Genomic DNA, 25,045 nt, shown 5'->3' on the forward strand with positions numbered 1-25,045 from the left:
CTTGTGTAGAACCTTAACACCCCATGAATCTTTGTCTTTCTCTCTTGTACATGAGTGATCCTTCTCTTCTCCAGTGTGTTATCCCCACACCCATCTCTCTGATTGAGAAGACTTCAGCTGTACTGACTCACTGCTGTCCCCATCTGCCTGCAGCCAAAATGAAAAACTTTTACATTTGAATACATTTACAACAGTCAGTTACCTGACATCTATTACCACAGACGGTAATTTCAACATATCCCTCAGTTTGTACATACTAACAAACATTGTGTTTACACTAATGCATTTAAACTCAACTGCATGTTGAATTGTATATTTTAAGATTTACACTGGTGCTTTACGATATAGACTTCTATTGTAAGTGTATTGCAGTACGTTTTTTTGTTTGTTTTTTATAACCAAGGGACAAAATTATTTTCTATGGTAATGTCTCACATGTTGTGATAGAGCTTACAGTTAGTATTGCATGACCTTTGACCTTTAATCATGTACAGGATATGAATTATAGATATCTATAATGCAATTTTCACTAGTAGCAATTCCATTGCTGATATCAAGAATTTGCATTTTAACTTGTGAAAAGTGAATTATAAATATCTATAATTCGTATACTACACGATTAAATGTCAAAAGGGCTTGCGATAGCTTAAGCTGCATTTTAACATAAAATATTCCTTTAACAATTTACAAATTATTGCATTCATGATCATTATGCAATACTATTCCATATTATTACTGAATGAGTCAAAACATTGCACCATATGTTAATAATATTAAGAATAAGGTGATATTATGAATATAGAAGATATAAAATGATAATTACATTCTGTTCCAATTTATTTGCAAACGCACTAAAAACATTCACTTCAGGCATTCAGTTTCAGTGCAAGGTAAAAGTAACCCTGGGTTGTCTTGTTCCATTTTCACACTGTTCATACTTTATCCTGAGTTTGTAATTCATGCTGTGTATCTTTGGCACCACAATTCAGGGTTTTCAAAATAACAAGTGTGAAATGTTGATTAACCCAGGATTAAAAAAGGTCTTAGCATAGTGTTAAAAGCCTTCAAATCTAGTAGTGGCAGAAAAACTCAGAAAACTGCATTAACTAACCTTGCTGGCAATAGCTTTCAGTTTACCCAGTAACGAAGGAGTATTTGAGTAAACAACATCATCCTCATTCTCCTCCCCTTCTCCCTCTGCTAATGCACAGCTGTCCGCTGCTGGCAACTCACAATCCTTATTGGCTGACATCACTAGCCTGGAATATTTATATTCAAGCCTGTGCAAAAAAGGAAAGGGGTCAAAATTTAAAAACACATCTTGTGTCTTAAGCTGACTGATAATTTTCATTTACAACTTGTTACCTCTTGTTCTTTTTCCAGAAGTAGCATGTGAGAGAAATAAGGAGGACAGCCATGAAGGTTCCACCTCCAATTCCTGCCTTCACCCATAGGCTGACCACTTCACAGTGGTTGGAGGTCTTGTTCGGGAGTAGCACCCCTTTAGTGCAGAGTTTTGGTTCATTCCACACAAATAGGGTGTCCTATTTAAAGAAGGATGAAGGAAAGTCGAGGTGTTAATCTTGTGTACAGAATTACTGACAAAAATGTTTTCTGTCCATGGTTTTTTGATTTCGTTTATGTTAACCCAGAAAAAATAAGATTACATAATATATTGTGTTGGATGCATTTAAAGAGAGCTTTGTGGAATGAGAAATGGATGTACCTGCACTCCTCCTCTGCACGCTCCTTCTATTGAGTGGTAATCAGCCTCAGTGCAGAGTGGACAAGCACTTAAACTCTCCCAAAGGAAATGGAACTCACAGCCATTGCATGTACCTGCTGGGCACTTGCTAAACACACATCACCAAAATACATTTGTGAACGAGTTCTGAACAACAATTTAAATAAACATACAAACATATACAAACATATACACACACACCTTGGCACAGTGAGCTCCCCGCACTCACTCTTCTCAGGGTTGCAGCGCAGAGTTACGACCGTGCTACGACCATTCAGGCAGGATGCAGTCGGCTGGGGAGACCTGAGAGATGGAGAGAGAAAGTAAATAAAGAAAAAAAAAGTACTGACACTACTAACTTCTCAAAATTGATCCCAAAGTGTCGAAGGACATCTATCGCCTGTAAATCCACGTTAGTTTGTTACAGAAAGTGGCACAGATGTACGAACTGAGCACATGAAGGTTGACGGTTCCTGCTCTTGCTACAACTTATGAAAAGACAACTCATTATGAAACTCATGAATCATCACTCTTGGGATCAAACCACCAACCTTTAGAATGCAAGTTGGGTTTGGCAGCCACTATCCTACTACCCACTCTGCTTCTACTGGCCTAAACTGACATATAGCCAGATACCTGCATAACCAAAGCATCTTAAAAGTGTCAAACACTGAAACAGCAAGGATCAAACCAGACGAAAGACAGGTTTGGTGCCCACCATCCTACCACCGGCCAGCTAATTTCGGTATTTAGTACACGCCATCCTACCACCCTGCTCCTCATGACTGACTAAATTCAGTATTTAGCAGCCTCTTGCTAGTCTTAAGGGTCTTAAAGAACATCTACTATTAATGACATTGCAACTGAAAGAGTGTGTTCTTAAAACCCAACAAATGCAACACTGTTCATCTTGTTTTCAGACTAGTTGGTTCATCTTCAGAATTACTTAAGACAAGGAGGCCCACAGAACCCATGTCACAGTGTGAAATTGGTAGCTCTGTATGGAAGGCAATGTCCTTGAGACTGAAGGAGCATGGGTTCAAATCCCAACAAGTGCAAAGCTAGTCTTGTTTTCAGATGTGTTTGTTCATCTTTGGAACAGAACCCATGTTCATGTGCAAATCTGGTAGCTTAGAATGAAAGGCAACAGCCTTGCAACTGAAAGAGCATGGATTTGATCCCAGCAGTTCAGTTGCAAGGGTTTTCAGACAAGTTGGAATTACATCCAACAGACCCACACAACACTGTGCCAACCCCAAAATTAAGGTCAGACCTTACCACCTGACACATGATCCCTGTGTTCAATTCTCTGGAAGGAAGGAAGGAAGGTAGGTAGGTTGGGGGGGGGACACAACTAAGACATCCCCCCACCCTCTAGTGTTTTAGTGTACAATCACCAGTTTTTCACTGTAGACCCAGCTCAGGCCAGGATCAAACCCTGGACCTCCTGCTACAGTTGCAGCACTCATACTAGTGAGCCACTGGTGCCCACACATGGAGGGCAGTATGTCACTCAAAACTCGAAATTGATAGGCAGGGCATTCAACTTAACATGACATATGTGACTAAGAGTAGGAAACAATACCCTTGCGTTGTATCACAGGACAGTGACTGAGACTAAAACCCTGAACCTCAGGACTCAAGTGCCATGCTTCTACCACTGAGCCACTTGAGCTTGTACACAGAGGGCAGTTCTCCTGGTGTATTGGTCACGCAAAATTGATGGGCTTGGAACATAACATAAGTGACTATCTAAGTAGTAGTAGGAGGAGAAAACACCCCATCTTGCATCACAGCTGGGATTGGTGCACAAGACACTTACCCAGACTAGAATCCAGAACCTTAGAATTCAGTTACCACACTTCTACCTCTGAGCCACTAGAGCTTGTACAAGGAGGGTAGCTCTCCTGGTGTATTGGTCACTCAAAATTGATGGGCATGGAACATAACATAAGTGACTATCTAAGTAGTAGTAGGAGAGAACACCCCTGTCTTGCACTATGAGGACCTACTAAGTAGTGGGAATTGGGCATTCCAAATTGGGGAGAAAAGGGGATGATGAAAAAACAAATAAATAAAAAACACCCCTGACTTGCATCGCAGGAAACTAACCCAGGCTAGATCCAAAACCTCAGTATTCAGTTACCACACTGCTACCTCTAAGCCACTGGAACCTGCACATGGATGGCAGTCCTCCTGGCATATTCATCACTCTAAATTGATAGGAATGGCATGAAATATGATATAAGTGACTAACAGTAAGAAACAGTACCCTTGCATCACAGAATAGTGACCCAGGCTAGAACCCTGAATTTAAAGATTAGGTTATCATGCTTCTACCTCCAAGCCAACTTAAAAGCACCAACCCCCTGCAATAGTGAGGATTGAACCAGCACACTTTAGAACAAAAACTTCTTTGGCATCCATTGTCCTACCACAGCTCTACTCCCCCTAACACTTGGAAGCCTGAAAGCAACCTGGAATGCTATGCTTTGCTCAGAGTTACAGTTGTGAATGTTCATGGATTTTAAGTTTTCAGCCCAGATCTTACCCCACTAATCTACATTACCCCAAGAGATATTGCTCTTTATATAATTCATAGAATATGTGTGTGATTTCTTTATTTTTTTATTTTATTACATTGTACTATATTGAGAGACAGGAACATAGAAGAATAGTAAGAGAGAAGGAATAGGACCGTTGTTATGGATCAACTGGGGATCATGTTAACTGGGGATGTGCAAGTGAATAATTTTCCTTGCATTTTCAGCAGATTCGTTCAATGTAAATTGCCAAAGAGCAAAGAAAAGATGTTTTGCACATCTTAAAAAAGAATTTGGTATAATTTTTAATCATAATATATAATTTCTCTTTTATTTTACCGATAGAAGAAGTTGATATCTGGAACTTTCCATGAAGATTCAGGGAATAGATCCGGGCTAACAGTCACTCCATCCAAAGTGTTATCATTAGAAGCTCCTGAAAAATGGAAGCACATTGAGAGACTGAGACTCACAATGACTGAGACTAAAACAGGTTTTTGTGTAAATTAGAGCAGGATAAGGCTCTCACTGTTGGCAATGTGACAAAAGTATTGATGGCCTTGACACTGATCTCTAGCCAAGTAAATCAGTAAAAAAGGTTAAGAGATTGGCTAAGAGTACAATAAATTATGTAAATAGCAGCTGGTATGAAATTACAGGCCACACAAGCTCACCAAGGAAAGTGTCAGCCAGGCTGATGGACTGAGAGGACAGGGCTGTCCTGAAGCCCCGCCCATCTGCAGGGATGATGGTTGATTGGCATACAAAAGTCTCCACAAAATTGTTAAGGTCAGCTGATTCATTTTGCAGGTCTTTGTTGGACAGATCTGTAACATTGTCGGTGCACACAGCCACTTTCTTTCCCTGCAACAGAGAGGAGAATAACATGACTCATTATTGAAATTTTGAACTAAGAACTAAAAAGGCAAACATATATGGAAGCTTAACATCTTTCATAATGTTCCTGTTTCTTTCATTTTAATGCCAGTAGGGTGATTCTCATGTCATGAAATGTTCTGGTCAATTATATAACGCATATTAAAGAATTAAGATTAAAGAATAGGAGTTAAAGAATAGAGAATATGAAGCCTATTTGAAAATGAATAAATGTTAATGTATTTTTAGGAACCATTTAGATGTTTTTATCATATTTAAAAAAGAAATTATAATATTTAGAAAATTTTAAATTACTGGAATACAAACATTTTGTGTGTATATATATATATATATATATATATATATATATATATATATATATATATATATATATATATGGGGGGGTTGGGGGTCAAAATCAAAAGTAACAGTCAGTATCTGGTGTGTCCACCGGCTGCATTAAATACTGCAGTGCATCTCCTCCTCATGGACTGCACCAGATTTGCCAGTTCTTGCTGTGAGACGTTACCCCACTCTTCCACCAAGGCACTTGCAAGTTCACGGATCCTGGGGGGAATGGCCCTAGCCCTCACCCTCTAATCCAACAGGTCTCAGACTTGCTCAATAGGATTGAGATCCGGGCTCTTCACTGGCCATGGCAGAACACTGACATTCCTGTCTTGCAGGAAATCACGCACAGAACGAGCAGTATGGCTGGTGGCGTTGTCATGCTGGAGGGTCATGTCAGGATGAGCCTGCAGGAAGGGTACCACATGAGGGAGGAGGATGTCTTCCCTGTAATGCACAGAGTTGAGATTGCCTGCAATGACAACAAGCTCAGTCCAATGATGTTGTGACACACCGCCCCAGACCATGACGGACCCTCCACCTCCAAATCAATCCCGCTCCAGAGTACAGGCCTTGGTGTAACGCTCATTCCTTTGACGATAAACGTGAGTCCGACCATCACCCCTGGTGAGACGAAACCGCGACTCGTCAGTGAAGAGCACTTTTTGCCAGTCCTGTCTGGTCCAGTGAAGGTGGGTTTGTGCCCATTGACGATGTTGTTGCCGGTGATGTCTGGTAAGGACCTGCCTTACAACAGGCCTACAAGCCCACAGTCCAGCCTCTCTCAGCCTATTGCGGACAGTCTTAGCACTGATGGAGGGATTGTGCATTCATGGTGTAACTCGGGCATTTGTTGTTGCCATCCTATACCAGTCCCGCAGGTGTGATATTCAGATGTACCGATCCAGTGCAGGTGTTGTGACACATGGTCTGCCACTGCGAGAACGATCAGCTGTGCTTTCTGTCTCCCTGTAGCACTGTCTTAGGTGTCTCACAGTACGGACATTGCAATTTATTATGCCTCATGCCTCCATGCAGTCCAGTGATCACGAGCTTCAATTTACACACTGAAGGCATCACATTTTTCTTGCCAAAATGGCCTGATACTTGAAAGAATCCATGGTGTCAGTCACATAGTCAGGATAGCCGTTTCCTGCAGCCGCAATACACCCCCATAACAGGACTGACCCACCTCCATGCTTGACTGTGGGGATGGTGTCGTTCTTGTCATCACCTTGTCATCTTACTCCAGACGTACTGCTGAACCATGGGTCTAAAACTCATTTTCAGTTTAGTGTCATACGTCTATAAAACCCTCTTCCAGGACTCCACAGGTCTTTCCTAATTACTTCTTGAATATTCAGTCAACTGGAGTCAACATTTCCCTTGGTGAAGTTTTGCTTTCTTCCACACCCCAAGAATGTTGCTGTTGTACCATATTTAAAAAATATTATGAATGGTGCTGCCAACTTTGTCTACTGGAAATTGAAGTGCCTTGGAAATGTACTTTTAGCCATGACCTTTCTTGTGTAATGAAATAATCTCCTCTATTAGCTTTTGAGACAGCTTATTTTTAATTGCATTTTTTGCATAGAAATACTTTTTTGCTTACAACGCTAAACTTCAGATTGATGACTTAATTTTGTTTTAAAACAATTACTTTTGTAGCCTTACATATTTAAGAAACAGCTACATGCAATATGGGTTGAATAATTATGACATGGCTGTATTTAAAAAAAAATCCTGCTATTTAGAAATATTAGGATATATATTCACACTATGACTTTGAATGTGTCACTCAACTGATATAGATGTAAAGTTAAAAAATTCTGGGTCATCAGAAAAGCTTACCTTTGTAAATCCTTACTGTCTTGGGGGGGTGGTTGAATAATTTCGATTGCAACTGTATATATATATATATATATATATATATATGAGCCAAAATATTATGACCACTCACAGGTGAAGTGAATAACACTGATCATCTCCTTACAAGGCCACATGTCTGGGTAGATTAGATGGTAAGTGAACATGTTGAGTGCAGGAGTAAAGACCTGAGAGACTTTGACAAGGGCAAAATTGTTATGGCCAGACGACTGGGTCAGAGCATCTCTGAAACGGCAAGGCTTGTGGGGTGCTCCAGGTCAGCAGTGGTGAGTACCTACCGACAGTGGTCCGAGGAGGGACAAACCACAAACCGGTGACAGGGTGTTGGGTGCCCAAGGCTCATCGATGCGCGAGGGCAATGAAGGCTATCCCGTCTGAATCAACAGAAGGAATACTGTGGCACAAGTCACAGAATATTGTAATGATGGTTACGGGAGGAATGTGTCACAACACAGTGCTTCGCACCCTGCTGTGTATAAGGCTGCGTATCAACAGATCAGTCAGTGTCCATGATGACCCCTGTCCACTGTAGAAAGCGCCTACAATGGGCACACGAGCATCAGAACTGGACCTTGGAGCAGTGGAAGAAGGTCGCCTGGTCTGATGAGTCCCGTTTTCTTTTACATCATGTGGATGGCCGTGGACGTGTGCGCCGATTACCTGAGGAAGTGATGGCACCAGGATACAGTGTGGGAAGACAATGAGCCGGTGGAGGGAGTGAGATGCTCTGAGCAATGTTCTGTTGGGAAACCCTGGGTCCGGCCATTCATGTGGACGTCAATTTGACACGTGCCACCTACCTAAACATAGTTGCAGACAAGGTGCACCCCTTCATGGCAATGGAATTCCCTGATGGCAGTGGCCTCTTTCAGCAGGATAATGCGCCCTGCCACACTGTACACACTGATCGGGAATTGTTTGAGGATCATGATGAAGAGTTCAAGGTGTTGCCCTGGTCACCAAATTCCCCAGATCTCAAAACCGATTGAGCATCTGTGGGATGTGCTGGACCAACAAGTCCGATCAACGACAGCTCCACCTCGCAACTTACAGAACTTGAAGGATCTGCTGCTAATGTCTTGGTGCCAGATACCACAGGACAACTTCAGGGGTCTGGTAAAGTCCATGGGTTGGCGCTGTTTAAAAAAAAAAAAAATAATGGTATCCCCTTTTCTCCCAATTTGGAATGCCCAGTTCCCACTACTTAGTAGATCCTTGTGGTGGCACAGTTACTCACCTCAATTCGGGTGGTGGAGGACAAGTCTCAGTTGCCTCTGCTTCTGAGACCGTCAATCCACACATCTTATCACATGGCTTGTTGTGCATGACACCATGGAGACTCTGTGTGTGGAGGCTCAAGTTACTCTCCACGATCCACGCACAACTTACCACGCGCCCCATTGAGAGCAAGAACCACTAATCGCAACCACAAGGTTACCCCATGTGACTCTACCCTCCCTAGCAACTGGGCCAATTTGGTTGCTTAGGAGACCTGGCTGGAGTCACTCAGCACACCCTGGATTTGAACTTGCGACTCCAGGGGTGGTAGTCAGCATCCATACTCACTGAGCTACCCAGGCCCCTGGGTTGGTGCTGTTTTGTCGGCATGCGGAGGATCAACAGCATATATATATATATATATACACACCGATCTGCCACAACATTAACACCACCTGCCTAATTTTGTGTAGGCCCTCATGCCGCCAAAACAGTTCCAACCCGCATCTCAGAATAGCATTGCTATTCTTCTCGCCACAAATGCACAGAACTGCTGCTTACCAGACATTTTTTGTTTTTGGCACCATTCGGAGTAAATTCTAGAAACTGTTGTACATGAAAATCCCAGGAGATCAGCAGTTACAGAAATACTCAAACCAGCCCGTCTGGCACCAACAATCATCCATGCATTTATATAATCAGCCAATCGTGTGGCAGCAGTGCAGTGCATAAAATCATGCATGTACGGGTCAGGAGCTTCAGTTAATGTTCACATCAACCATCAGAATGGGGTTTAAAAATTGGATCTCAGTGATTTGGACCGAGGCATGATTGTTGGTGCCAGATGGGCTAGTTTGAGTGTTTCTGTAACTGCTGATCTCCTGGGAGTTTCACCCACAATAGTCCCTAGAATTTAAACAGAATGCTACTCTGAGATGCGGGTTGGCGCCGTTTTGGCGGCACGAGGGGGACCTACACAATATTAGGTAGGTGGTTTTAATGTTGTGGCTGATCAGTGTTAATATATAATATAGAAATAAGTAAGACAATGTGGCACAGTGTAGATGTTTGTACAGTATGTAAGTGTACCTCTGCCCCACAAAGACTGATGTTAAATTGGTGGTAGTATTTGGTTCCCTTGGAGGTGAAACTGGGCCCATTCATGATTGACCCCACTGAACTTAAAGCGCTGAGGTCGTAGGTCAAAGTCCGGTTCTGATCCACATGTGAGAACGAGCAGTCGTTAAAACACACAGAGTGTTCCTGGACACAAATGAACATATCGGATGTTACACAGTGTCAAAAATATTTTCTAAGGTAATCAACATTTTACCACAAATCAAAAAGGCTTTGTACTGAACCTTGAAATTCCTTTAAACAAATAGAGATCATATTGTACCTTGTTGCTCTTGCTGCCAGGGCCGCAGGGCTGACAGGCCTCACGCCCATATATGTGATGCCCAGAGAGGAAGGTGTTGGGTGGGCATTCTTGGCACTGATTGGTGTCTTTATTGATGAAGTGTCCAGCAGGGCAGGGGACACAGGAAGAGCCATCCTGCTGTTTCATCATAGCACAGGCATGACAACCAGACGCTGAGCCATCCATAGCATTAGTCACTGTGATCAAGTAGATCTTTGCTCTGTCATTCACATACTGACGCACCTGGGAAAGAAGACGACAGCGGATAAGAGCACAACAAAACAATGCAGGATTTACAGTAATTTAGGTAAGTCTTCAGCCATGAATACATACATCCAAGGCTTTGTTGGTACGTTGGAAAGCCCACGTGTAAGACACAGATGCATTTTTGGTCATGATATGGGTGTAAGCCTGTCTGACTTTACTCCCTACCCATGATTCTACCACATTGGTGCTCTTCCGGTTCACATCCTAAACAGAAAGGATACATTCACCTTGAATTCATTTAGATAAAAGATGGACACACAGTGGCCCCATGAAATATCTGGATACTTGAGCCACACCTCCAATGTATGATGTCTTCACATGTGATAACAAGATATCAAACCATGTGGCATCTACAAACAAATGATATTAGAATTATCTCACTAACTACCTTAATCCATTTTTGTAATTATTTGCGACCAACTGGTTGAAAGGTCGTTTTTAGTGGATATATGAGGCAGATGTATGACTGAGTTCCCCTGAAGTTCACACAGGATTTTGACGACCAGAAAGCGTTCAAATTTTGAGCAGTAAATCTACTATTTTAAAATATATAACCTAATAAACTTCTTTTGTGAAATTTTTCGCTATCTTTCTTTTCAAAAAATGCCACTTGATTTGATATATAGTTATTTAATGACATTCATATATTTATAAGAGTCCAAATACTTTTTGGGGCCATCTGTGGTACAAAACAACAGATTATGCCAGATATTCGTAAATATATTCATTAATAATGTTATGAGGTGTGTCTTACTATCATAAAATAGAGTTCACAGTCTGCACTGCAGATGGTCTCAAAGATAAAAGTGATCCGGCCAAACTCAGTAGTTGATGCATCGTCCACAGAAGTAGGAAGTCTGGGAGAGAAAAAGAGTGACAAAGTAAAAAAAAAGCTTGTTTTGTCACAACCACCTTCACATTTAAATAATCATTAGAACTGACTCACTTGAACCCAGGCACTCGTAGATTTAAGATGAGGTAATCATTATCTGAGCCACCCACTCCACTATGGATGTGATCACTGGCCACTTCCCAACCTGTGCAAACAAATTTGCTTAAAATCACATTTGATCATACATAGTAGTTGAATCAATTAGCACTTTTAAAAAGTATCTTGAAGCACATTTGTACAAAGCACACTTTGTGCACCCCCATCCAACCCTATGTGGCGCTATAATAAGCACTTTTACATTTTTGCTTATATCCAATTTCAGTTCTATTTATAAATTTTTCCACCAACTTTTTCGTAATGTTGGTCTGATTCCTGTCTAGAAGACAAGGGTTGATAAGTGAATTTGGGCCACGACCAAAAAAAATACATTGGCTTATATCTTTGATTCAACAAATCAAAATTCTTTTGATAACTTTTTATCATGAGGCTCTATAGACGATACATGCAACATTTTGTGCAAATCGGACTAGCAGTCTAGGAGTTCCAAAAAGTAGGTTTTTCAGAAAATTTAAAATGGCAGGTGGAAATGAGATATACGTTTTTTTTCTCTAGACAGATCTGTTCTTTCAAATTTGCCAATTTTAGTCTTTTTTTTTCCACATTTCCAATTGCAATTGGAATTACTGGACCCTGATAATTGCCGCTTACGGCTATATTTAGGGGTTTAAGCACAAAGTGCTAACCCCCTATTGTTATTGTTAGCATTTTTGTTATTATTCAATTAAAAATTATAAAAAATAGATTTATCATTGTAACGATATGCCAAAACATACAAAGTGGCCGTGGCCACGTTTACTTCAACGGTTATAACTGTTGAACAGAATTCGATATTTTCACAAAATATGGGACACTTATGTAGGAGGTCATTCTAAGGACACATGAAAAAAAAATGCACATATCTGCCTCTTGGTGTTGCTATAACAATGAAAACCTAAAAATAGCTCTAACTATGGAACCATTGGTCCGATCGACTTGAAATTTTGCATGCCATATTTTTGTCCAATGATCCATCAAGGTATATGAGGACAGTCACATATCTTGAAAAACATGGCCGCCATCGACCAATCAAATTTCAGCAGCTATTAAACAGGGTTAAAAAAGGCCAATCGGAATGAAACATGGTACACCTATTTGTCTTTTGGCCCAAGAGGTCTGTGCAAAATTTGAAAAAAAATTAGCCATTAAGAATAGGTAGGCTGAGAAAGGGGAGATGGAGGGATGCCGAAAGACTTGATGCCATGTAGAGTTAAGTGGCTGTTTATATACACTCACTCAGGCGATGTGATTGGTCGGATTAAATTACCTTGCTCCTCCCGAACCTTGTTTATAAAACTCCATTTCAGTAGTTCACAAGTTAATGTAATCCTGCTTAGACGATAGTGTAACGTTTGTGGCTCGCTGTCCTGGGCGAAGGGCTTGATGCTCGAGGCTTGACCTGATCACAAATACTCACCAAAAGATGCCAGAAAATGGGACAGCAAGCTCTTGACTATGGAGTCTTGTATTTGAGACAAGACTAAGTATTTTATGATACCTCTTGCATTTGAGATGGGACGAAGTATTTATGATACCTCTTGTACCCCCAAGAGGAGCGTGGAGTGATGAAATGAGTTTGGGGAAGGGGGAGGCACTTACTGAGCCCTGTGAGAGGTGGGCAGAGGTGCCAAAGTACAATAGAAAGAGCGGAGGTTGCTAGTGGAGGCAGTCTCACACTAGTGTCCGCTCGGGGGATAGGAAACAGGGAGGTATAGAATAGGTAGAGTTGGAGAATGAAAATTAGGCAGAAGCACTGAAGAGACAGTGGTGCTTGTGGCCACATAGAAATGAGCTCTGTGAGAGCTGAAAAACGCTGGAGGGATAGTTACGTCCGAACGCGTGGGCCGGGTTTGCCCCGGACGGAGGTGAGACATTGTGGGACAGGGAACTACCGGACTGGCCGGGGTGGACCCCTGCTGCGTTCGAACTGTGGGGCCGGCCTGTTGGAAATTCGAGGATGAAGCAAGCATCCCCCTGACCCTGGATGAGAACTTGTGGTTAGTTAATCAGGGCTTGATTTGGCCTTCTTGATATGAAGGAGGTTGGAACGGATGTAACCAAAGAATGTGTCGGATGACCAGCGGCCCAGCTGCACATTTAGCTGAAAATAGTTAGTGGTATTTGAAGAAGTGACTGCCTCCATTTGATAGTGATAGTTCAGCGATGATGATAGATAATCGTTGAGCTCGCGCCATTTGTTTGGGAACGTGGAGCATATAACTTCGGTATAAAAGGTGAGTGTGCGGGAAACATTGCGGGAGGGATTTTTAAGGTTAACAGAGAACTCACCACAGTCTATGGTTCTGATCGTATTATCATGAGGAAGAAAGGTCTATGTCTGCACCTGCTAGAGTTTGAGAGAGTAGATGGTTGGAGACTGGCGGGAGTTCTGAAACAGCAGCGTTTGGAGGAATAGCGAGAGGTATTGCTGTCTACAGTGTAAATAAAGTCAAGCGATCTGGGAAGTCGGGAAAATCCAGAAAAGGATTTGGGACAAGATTCACTTGCTGAGGCAGCCTCGTGCAAGGAATTGTTCCGGTGTGGGTGGGGTTAGAATGATGAATAGAAGGGGGATAAAGTAAAGAGGGGAATGGGTCTAGAGCGGGATAGACCGGCGGAGGCAGCCTCATGCTAGAATCCACTCCAGTGGCCCATGGATAGAAAGAAGTAGAGGGGAAGCTGGAGGCGGGAGGAATGGTTTGTGTGGAAAAGGCAGAGGTGTTTGGAAGGGCTGATGTTGAGGGAGGTGGGAGAAAAATTCGGAGGACAGATGACTGGCTTGCTGCATGAAGTGAGATGGGATTGTAGAAAAATCCGTTATTGGGTAGAGATTTGCATTGGAAACTTGGAGAGGGAGAGAGGGGGGTGGAGGCAATTTGGAGAAGGGGATAGTGACGCGTGCTGCTCTCCGCAAGCGCCGAACTTCCGTGTTTACCTTTGGGCATATGTTGCCACTGGAGCTGGATGCCTGAGGATTCCCGCAGATTTGGGGTTAGAGGCTACCCGTTTTGGGAATTTAACAGGTGAAGATGGGGTAGGAGAAAAGGCTGAATCGCCGTGTATAGAGGCGACGAACAGCTCGAAGAGCTGGGCTTTGTTTGTGCACCTTGGGTACGTGATATCTGCGGTGACTAGAGCGTGTCGTAATCCATTGATGGTCCATTTAGCTATGCTGGGGATGGAATGGCGTGGAAAAGGCATGCGATGAGGAGGAATGTGAAGCTGTTGAGGGAGGGGGAGAAGTGATAATCCTGCGGTGGTGCCTGGGAGAAGAGGTCTCCGAGCGTGAGGTTTGACAGCCTCGATTCGCTGATGGAGGTTGAGGAACGTTGTTGGGGGAAGCAGAGATGATCCTGGGTTCAACGATCTGTTGTTGGGAGTCCAGAGCGATGGAGAATTTGTCGTCGGAGGGGAACAGGTCGAGTTTCTGAGACATCTTCAAGTATGGGTGGGGCATGGGGGGCCTGGGTAGCTCAGTGGTAAAATACGCTGGCTACCACCCCTGGAGTTTGCTAGTTCAAATCCCAGGGCGTGCTGAGTGACTCCAGCCAGGTCTCCTAAGCAACCAAATCGGCCCGGTTGCTAGGGAGGGTAGAGTCACATGGGGTAACCTCCTCGTGGTCATCATAATGTAGTTCGTTCTCGGTGGGGCATGTGGTGAGTTGAGCGTGGATGCCGTGGTGGATGGCGTGAAGCCTCCACACGTGCTATATCTCCGTGGAAACGCGCTCAACAAGCCACGTGATAAGATGCGCGGGTTGATGGTCTCAGACACGGAGGCAACTGGGATTCGTCCTCCGCCACCCGGATTGAGGCGAATCATTACGCGACCACGAGGACTTAAAAGCACATTGGGAATTGGGCATTCCAAATTAGGGAGAAAAGGGAAAAAAAAAATAATAATAAAATAAAATAAAATAAAAAGTATGGGTGGGGCGTAATGCCTGAAGACTTGATGCCATGTAGAGGTAAGCGGCTGTTTATATACGCTCTTTCAGGCAATGTGATTGGTCGGATTAAATTACCTTGCTCCTCCCGAACCTTGTTTATAAAACTCCATGAAGTGGGCATGGCCACTTTTACTTAAATTGTTATAACTCTTGAATGGAATGCGATAATTTCAACAAATTTTAGACACTTATGTAGGAGGTCAGTCTGAGGACACAAACACATTTGCACACATCTGCCTCTTGTTGGCGCAATAACAGTCAGGAATGTAAAAAATGCCAAATCTCTGCGTTACCTAACCTGATGGTTCTGAAAATTAAGGCATTTGATAATTTTTTTAGGTGCTAACAGACTGTTTAATTAATACTTAATACCTATTATATATGTACTTAAAGAACCTTAAATGCTTTAACACCAATAATTGCTGCACGCTGCTATATTGCACTTTATTTTCTAATTCTTTTAATTTTCTTGTATTTTATTTTTACTGTTTTTTGTATGTAAAAGTACATTTATATGTTTTCTGCAAAGCACTTTTTAAACACTGCTTTAAAAGGTGCTATATAAATAAGGCTTTACTTAGTTAATTTTCTGACACTGCACTGGCCAAATACATTATTACAATCACATTTTGTGACCAAGTTCCTGTTGCTCTTACCATTCATTTCATCACATTTGGAGTTGCCGACATTAAAACAGGAAGTTTTCATATTCCTCGGAAGGATGTTCCACCACTTGTACTCATATCCTAGAGAAGGTTCAGTTCCCCCTGGGCATCGTTGGCATTCTACACAAAAGAAAGCATCTCTTTTATACACCTAATGTAGACCAGTACCAGTAAAAACCAATGCTGTGTTGCATAATGACTGTGTATGTACATGTGGGGGTTTACATACCTGTGGTTCCATCAGAGTAAGTCCCTTGTGGGCAAGGCAGACAGGTGGAGGAGTTGTGCATGTAAAAGCCTGGATTACAGGGTGGACAGTCCTTTTTCTTTCCAGAAGGGGGCAGCGTCACAGCGCCAGTCACATTCTCCACACACACCTGTGGCTCTACCCACCTGTACAGTATCTGGGTCTAAAAGGATACCACAAGATAAAAACAACATCTGTGCATCATTCTTAACAAAACTAAACATGTCCGCCACGTTCAGCATCCTACCTTGCCGTCGCTATCACAGGCCGTGTGGATTTGAAAGTAGTCTTTCTCTGAACAAGGAGGTCTCTCTTTACATTCCGACCATCCCTCCTCTAAACAACATAAAAATAGAGTAACACTGTTATCACTTGTGGGCTAAGGGAAGTGTCTTAAGTACTGTATTGAATACAAAGAATATAGGATTGGCCTAAATGATTAAATGAGAGTAAAAGGGTGTGTGTATGCATGAGTAAAAGTGAATAAATACATACGGGAATACTGTGTCTCTGAGCATGGTGTGCAGGAACTGGCTCCTTTGCCAGAGTATGTATTCCTGGGACAAAGATCACATGAAGAAGAGCCTGGAGTTTTACTGAAGGTGCCCGGTCTGCATGGAAAACACTCTGATGTGTACGCCACACCTGATTGCAAAACACACACCCCAAAAACACACATATAAAAACTGTCGACTTTGCCAGTAAAATATGCGGTCAATATCACAACCACTCGTATGACACTGAAACACCACAGCACAGATTGTTCAGACTGTGTATGTTCTGATTTGACATTAAGAAGGGTGTGAGAAACCGTTACAAAATTAGATAATATTTCAACAGTATCTCACACCTTCAATCTGAATGTTCTTCAAAAGGACCGGCTTCACAGGTTTCCCACCCAATAGCATTCCTGTGGTTCTCCAATAGAGAATATTTGTTCCTGACTTCAGATTGACCTGTGAAATACAAAAAAACAGGTACAATAGACTTGGTCACAGTAGTAATTCCCCACCAGGGGAACCTGTGCTATGATAAGATTTTGCTATGTTAAACCTATAAAAAAGACTTAATTGTATTTCATTTATAGAAATTAAAATAAAAAAATCATCACTGTTGGGTCTTTCTTGAGAAGTTTTCTACATAATTGCCACCAGCACTCGTGCAAGAAAAAAAGCTTCATGAGTCTTTTTCAGCACGTTTATTGTAATTTATTCAAAGGCGAATCATCAAGCACATACGATAAAACTGGTTGGAAAACACTGGGTCACTGTATTTAGAAACTGTTAGAAACATCACTAACTGTGTGAGTTCCCCACTCTCCACTGGTGGTGAGTTTGATCCATTTCTCACTTCCTGTCCGGTCCATCTCCTGGCATTGGTCATTCTGAATCTGTACAAAATAAAACATGACATAATCTTAATTTAGTTTCCTCTATATCTGCAACACATTTGTAGAAAGGGCTGAAAAAATTGTGAAGACATACGAAGAACTCAAAGAAGACATTGCTGTCGACGTATTGATAGTCGAAAGAGACGGAGCCCTGTTTCATGAGATGCACTGCGTATACCAGCGACACTGTGCAGTCATCGCGATTTGACTCCAAGTGAGTTCCCTGAGCTGTCCATGAAGAACTGCAAACCAAACAACATAATGTAAACACCTGGAGCCAGTTCTTCAGATACATTTCAAAAGTTTTGAGTATATAGAATATATCTTTATAGAACATGTATGGCTAGTCGTAGGCAGGGGTTAAATTGGGATTTTTGAGGAGTGTGAATGATTTGTGGTTACTGGAGAAATGGAGATTGGACTCCCAAAATCTTTAGACAATGAAATATTGTAGAGCTGAGTATAACAAGAAAAATGTATATTGACTACAGAAATGTCTGTGGCATTTTCATTCTTCATTTCATTTTATTCATCTTAACGACTTCTCCATGACTTTTTAGAATGTATTAATTTGAATGACCTTTCCATAATTTTCTTTTTTAGAATTTTATCAATTTCGTGAATTTTCAATGAAATTTTAGAATTGTATTAATTTCCATCACCTTCTCATGATTTTTTAAAATGTTATTCATTTCCATGGCTTTTCAATGGATTTTTAGAATTGTATTAATTTTTATAATTGTTTTAATGTCATGATTACTTTTCCATGTATGTTTAGAACTGTATTAGTTTCTATGACTTTCCCATGAATTTTTAGAATTAATTTCTATGACTTTTAAAGGTGCTGTATGTAAGATTGACAACAAGCATTGAAATTGTTGAAATGGGTACTGCAGTCCAAATTCAAAATATTGGAGAGTTGTCTGCCCCGCCCCAGACTCAAAGCTCATGCGGGTTGCCAGAATGTTGACACGCAAATTAGCAACCTTAGCAAACTTAATTCAGCATCCATTTTGAAGGATTTCTGGGCTTTAAGCTGTCTTGCTCTTCCAAAGGCATCTCCGATATTTATCCTTGTTTTACTACGCCTCTGGTCATGGTGGTTTTTAGATGAATGGTGAGACTTTTTAGGTCGGATGGAATCTATTATCTCTGATCCAGTTCGTTTGCTGGCTTCCATGGCTGCAGCACGCAGTGTTGTTTGCCTGCAAACTTGTTCAAGTCTGGCAACCCGGCGGTGTCGAAATACTATTAGTGAGCAGGCAGTGGGCGGGATCACACAGGCCAAAACATAAACAGAAATTCCGGCCCGGAATGGAAACTTCAAAGTAGAATATACTGGCTGTAACATTGTTATTGGTGAAGCCAGTATTTCAACTTGGCATGTTTCCCAATTTTCTAACGTGGAAACATTATATTTTATATAAAATGACATATTATGGTCATTTTATGATATAGTACAGTAAAAATATTACATCTAGCACCTTTAAATTCATTTTTAAAATTGTATTAATACATTTCCATTACTTTTCCATGAATTTTTAAAATGTAATTAATTTCCATGACTTGAATGCTTTGAATTATTTATATCTCTATGACTTTTCCATTATTATTTAGAATTGTATTAATTTCCATGACTTTTAAATTATTCGATTTTTATTAATTTCCTTGACTTGTAATGTATTTTTAGAATTGTATTAAAGTCATGATGACTTATTCATGAATTTTTAGAATTGTGTTAATTTCCATGACTTTTCCGTGAATGTTTAGAAGTGTAATAATTTCCATGATTTTTCCATGAATTTTTAGAATTGTATTAATTTCCATGACTTTTCCGTGAATGTTTAGAAGTGTATTAATTTCCATGACTTTTCCATGAATTTTTAGAATTGTATTAATTTCCATGACTTTTCCGTGAATGTTTAGAAGTGTATTAATTTTCATGACTTTTCCATGGATTTTTTACATTTTATTAATTTCCATGTCATTTCCATACATTTTTAGAATTGTATTAATTTCCAAGACTTTTCCAATATTTGTTAAAATTTTATTAATTTCCATGACTTTTCCATTAATTTTTACAATGTTATTAATTCCCATGATTTTTCCATGAATCTTTCTTCAATTTTACTAAATTTCATGAGTTTTCCATGAATATTTGACATTTTATAAATTTACATAACTTTTACATGAATTTTTTTGAATTATACTAATTTCCATGACTTCTACAGACCTGAAAATCACAATTTTGAAACTTCTGTGATATTTCCAGGTTAGCAAGCAAGAATATGTCGACACAGCACTGAAAAGGCCACCTACTTGTTGCAGGTCATGGATTCATCCCCTGATCCTCCGGAGTCCATGTATGTGGCCAGGCTACTGAATCCTGCAGGGATGGAATCCCATTGGTCAAAACGTACGCCGCTGCCCAACGAATAGGAGCCAGCTGCGCATGGTGTACACTGCTGGGATGACATCTCTAAAAACTCCCCAGCTTCACACGAAAAAGCTTTAAAACAAATAAACACAGACTTTTACATTTTGCTGTTTATTACAATTCATTACATTCAAACATAAACAGTGATTTTCTTACTGCAGTCTGTGCCTCTGACTGGCTCTGGTAGTCCCGTGCAGCTTCCCGGACTGTGAGGAATGGCCACTCTCCATCGGGAGCCTGTGCTGTCACACTCTGTGTACTCAAAGTAGTAGTCTGTCTGAAACACATTCACACAATAACTATGAAGATAATACTGTATCGGTATATACTGTATGTTTCCTCATATTTACAGTCTTTTGAAAAATAACCCTCAATGGTCTTTCTTTCTGTTGTGTTGACAAAAAGACCTTTATAAAAACGCCACCAACAGTACTGTTCATTCATTAATGGCCGAGTTAATAGCGTACTTGATGTTTAACTTTTGTCTCTAAAATACATGAACACATTTAAAAGATATAGATATTGTGTGTGTGTGTGTACAAAAGGAGGGGGATGGGGGAAGCCCATCTATCTGCCTTCTGTCCCCGGACAGTCACCAGGGAAACAGCCAGAAGCCCTGTGACTGTTGTCATGACGATCACTCATTGCTGTTGAGTGTGGATGGTAAAGAATTAGAGCCTGATATACACTGATAGCAACTTGAAATAATGAGGCTACCAAATACCTCCTCTATTTGTGTGTGTGTGTGTCTTTGTTGATAGGTTTGTTATGCAAATCATTGTGTGCACTCCTTTAAAACAGTGATTGTTCTCCTGTCCTTTGGAGGCTTAACACACACAAACACGGCACCCAAATCCATTCGATACACACATATCAAAGCACTGAGACACACACAGGTAAGTGCAAACTACGAACATGCGTTTTAATCAACGAACTGTCCAGTAGCAATAGTTTTCGGCACAAAGCTCAACTCCTCACATATTAAGCAAAAGCTCTAGAGAGATTGCAATGAGGTATTAAATTACAGAATACGGTATACCATAATGAATGCCTTGTATATGGGTTGTTGACCTACTAGGCCTAAATACTTCTGAGTATTTAGAATCCCCAGTGTGTTTCAGGCTTGTTTATACTTAAAAGTCCCATGTTATGAATCACATGTTTCTAGTTATTATTAGGATTTTGGTTGAACAAAAAACTGCATCTGGGGTTTTATTCATTTTGCCCTCCATTCTGTACATTAATTTGAAAAATTATCAGCCGATTAATCGGTTATCGACCTTTCCCACCGCCTTAGTTATCAGTATCGGCAAAATCCACTATTGATTGACATGCAGTGTGACAAACTATACGCCATCAAAAATTATTATTATTTTAACACTTTACAATAAGGTTCCATTCGTTAACATTAGTTAATGCATTAGGCATCATGAACTAACAATGAACAATGTATTTTCTTCAGCATTTATTGATCTTTGTTAACGCTAGTTAATAAAATACAATTGTTTATTCATTGTTAGTTCATGTCAGTTTATAGTGCATTAACTAATCTTAACATATACAACAACTTTTGATTTTAAAAATGTATTACTATATGTTGAAATTAGCATTTACAAAGATTAATAAATGCTGTAAAAGTATTGTTCATTGTAAATTAATGTTGTTAACTAATGTAAACAAATGGAACCTTATTGTATAATGTTACCATTATTATCCATGCTGCTTTTGTGACCTCATATTAACTGGAATAACTGAATTTTTCTATAAATAATTCTTCTGTCAAAACGCAGGACTATTTAAAATGAACTACTGAAGGCAAAAGGTTATTAAAAATGGTGACCAGCACATAAAATATAAATTTTCACTTAACCTAAAATCTTGGTGTTGATTAAAGAAAAGCTCATGAACATGCATCAGCTTCCCATATGACACAGTGTAATGTAGTTGTTGGTCACATTGCCTAAAGTGGGTTCATACTGAATACACATCCCTTGGAGTTAATTGTCGCCTTGAAATTGCCTGGTTACAGCACACACACACCAGCAGGTCAACCATTATCACTAATGGTGCACCTGCACCTGCCACTGCTGCTCCAGCATCCCCCTTACACACGCTCTTAATGTGCGAGTCTTTGTATGTAAACAATGATAAGGCAAATCCATGTAATGGTCTACAAAAACGACGCTTTTCAAATTCTTATTAGATCAACGAGAGAGCTCATTCACATATTTGATCAGAAATAATTATAGCTCATAAAAATGTATCTGACTATATTTAAGGCAACTGCACAAACGCACAATAATCGAACTGTCATCTGATTGGTCAGGCTGAGCACCGCGCCATCATATGATTGGACACTCGTACGTCTCGGGTCTCACCATTATAATATATCAATTACAACATGTTCTATTTGCTTTTCATCGCTCATTTTGTGCAAAAACAACCCTAATATCTGTCATTATAAAATATAAAAATAATAATAATACGTATTTTGGACTTTACAGAAGCTCAGAATAACATACTATGCTATCATTTCAATATTCTTCCTAGGGTGGATTTGAAAATATTGTCATAGCATATACAGAAACATAACTAGTTTTGTATAAAATCGTCTTAATATTTAAAATATATGTCATCGTTTACCTCTTTACACGGTGGCAAGTTGCCTGACGCTCGCGCGCAGAGGAAGAGCGTTACAAAGCGCACAAAATAACAGGATGTCCAAAGCGTCCTCTTCTCCATCTCTTAAAGGCAGGATTCAAAAGAAAACCAGAAAGGATCCGAATAAAGATAACGAGGTATCACAATGTCTATGCATTTACTATGAGCTGAAACGCGAACACGCGGCTGTCTCTTCTTGGCGTTAAGCTCCTACTGTAGTTGCGCGTATGCTGCTTTGATTGACATGGAGCGTCTGACGTCACGCAAGTCTAGTCTCCCAGTGTAGTGGCATGTTTTATTTAGTTAACCTTATTGTAGTCACAGGTAAATTTCAGATTCATAAATGCACATTTACCCCTAGAAAACTTAACTGTGGTGCTATTAAGTGAGATGAAGCAGTACAATACTATTAAAAACACTTGTAAATATGTATTTGTGAGTTCTACAAAGTGTTATTTCTTTTTTATCCTTTGAATCTGTTTTTATATTATATTATGTTATATTATATTATATACTGTATAGCACAGCATATTGTTGTTGAGAATAATTAAAAAATGCTTTCAATGGTATATGAACACATCTCATAAATATTTAAACAAACACAGTCTACTACACACTAAGTATGCATAGATCTAAGCACCTTATTTATCCTTTCTCTGACCTCGAAGGATATATCAGATATAATTAGAGGTCTTATATGTAGCAGAAAACAAATTTTGTGTGATAGCTTACGTTAAAGAAGATGCAAACAAAATGCTTTGTTAATGCATAACAAATTGCATAGTCATACAACACTCTTTTATTATTTAAAGTGACCCTTTGTAAGAAAATTGTGCTGGTAGGGCACCAGAGACAGTGCACAATAAATAATTCAGTATTATACAGTAACAACATTATGCACTGTTATATTCGTTGTCACGATAAAAAGAAGACATGACACATCTACAGACTCCTCTGTGTGTAGACACAAGTGACATGACTAGCCTAAAAATGAGGATTTATCTAATTCTTCACTTTCTATATGACTGATTTTTATTCTTTAAAGAACCACACCACTGAGGTGACATGACATGGCAGACATGCTTTCTTTATTATGGGCTTTTTGCCTGTATCAGGTTGGCACACCTTCTTGTAGTAAGACCTGCCTCCATTAATTGTAATAATTGTAATTTTTAAATCATCACAAATGTAAAGATATACAGTAAATGAAAATGCATTGAAATAGGTTCAATTAATTTCCAAATTATTACAGTAAATAATTTTTGTTTTTATTATTTAACCTATTTCAAAACACTTGTTTCAGATCAAATCAAATTTCAGCTAAATTAATAAAGTTCTGACAGCCATCCCATGCAAACAACCAACTGACCAACCAACCAAGTATTCTTCAGAAAATGAAATGAACTTTTGCTGTTATAGATACATTTTGAATACAGATACAGCCTAAGTCAGTATATCTGTTAGTGTAGATATTAGATGTATGGTACAATGTGGCTAAAGGCCCCCCAGGGCAAAAGGCACTTTTCATATCATTTTCTCCCAAAACACTAAATAGAAACTTTCACTTTATTTCACTGCACTTAACAGAAATAACTGTACAATACATTGCAAAATATTCCTGATTCATGAGATCATTGCGTGCAATTTTAATTTGATCTAATATCTCACATGTTGCTAATTTATGTAATGAGAATCCCTGAAATTGTTGTTTGTCACTTTCAGTTTTGTTCAAGGTGATTAAATAAAATAAAAATTGTAATAACTGGCCAATAAGTGAAAGGATAGTATCTGGGGTAGGAAACCCCAATGTTGTAGGAGCTAAATGCCCCCCATAAAACACTTTGTTTTCTTAAGTGGTCCGTAAGACTCCAGTGGTTTAATCCATGTTTTCAGAAGCAATATGATAGGTGTGGGTGAGAAACAGATCAATATTCAAGTCCTTTTTACTATAAGTTTCCACTTTCACTTCCTCATTCCTTTGTTTTTGACGATTCACATTCTTCATGCATATTGCCACCTACTGGGCAGGGAAGAGAATTTATAGTAAAAAAGTACTTTAAATATTTATCTGTTTCTCACCCACACCTATCATATCATTTCTGAAGACATGGATTTAGCCACTGGAATCGTATGGATTACTTTTATGCTGCTTTTATATGCTTTTTGGAGCTTCAAAGTTTTGTATACCATTCACTTGCATTGAATGGACCTACAGAGCTGAGATATTCTTCTAAAAATCTTCATTTGTGTTTAGAAGAAGAAAGAAAGTCATACACATCGGGGATGGCATGAGGGTGAGTAAATGATGAGAGAATTTTTAAATCTGGGTGAACTATCCCTTTAAACTCTGCCTTTAGCCCCGTTGTACCCATTAGATATACTGTAAGTAAGTGTAAACAATCTT

At 39.9% G+C, this 25,045-nt stretch overlaps 1 protein-coding gene across 1 annotated transcript; it reads right to left on the minus strand.

The window, feature by feature from the left end:
* LOC127435011 (endosome/lysosome-associated apoptosis and autophagy regulator family member 2-like) lies at positions 1–22,843 on the minus strand. Its single transcript, XM_051688103.1, has 22 exons — positions 22,624–22,843; positions 20,137–20,257; positions 19,863–20,052; positions 17,638–17,785; positions 17,454–17,543; positions 17,004–17,109; positions 16,649–16,798; positions 16,401–16,489; positions 16,136–16,316; positions 15,898–16,026; positions 11,250–11,340; positions 11,058–11,160; positions 10,370–10,507; positions 10,016–10,279; positions 9,706–9,879; positions 4,962–5,151; positions 4,627–4,723; positions 1,946–2,047; positions 1,727–1,853; positions 1,366–1,544; positions 1,112–1,280; positions 1–147 (listed from the first exon to the last, which is right to left on the minus strand). Exons 1-22 carry the CDS (start codon positions 22,720–22,722, stop codon positions 79–81), a joined length of 3,006 nt encoding a protein of 1,001 aa, XP_051544063.1. The 5' UTR covers positions 22,723–22,843; the 3' UTR covers positions 1–78.
* Between the last annotated feature and the right edge of the window lie 2,202 nt (positions 22,844–25,045).

Source organism: Myxocyprinus asiaticus, chromosome 45, assembly GCF_019703515.2.
Source record: "Myxocyprinus asiaticus isolate MX2 ecotype Aquarium Trade chromosome 45, UBuf_Myxa_2, whole genome shotgun sequence".
Classification (NCBI taxonomy): domain Eukaryota; kingdom Metazoa; phylum Chordata; class Actinopteri; order Cypriniformes; family Catostomidae; genus Myxocyprinus; species Myxocyprinus asiaticus.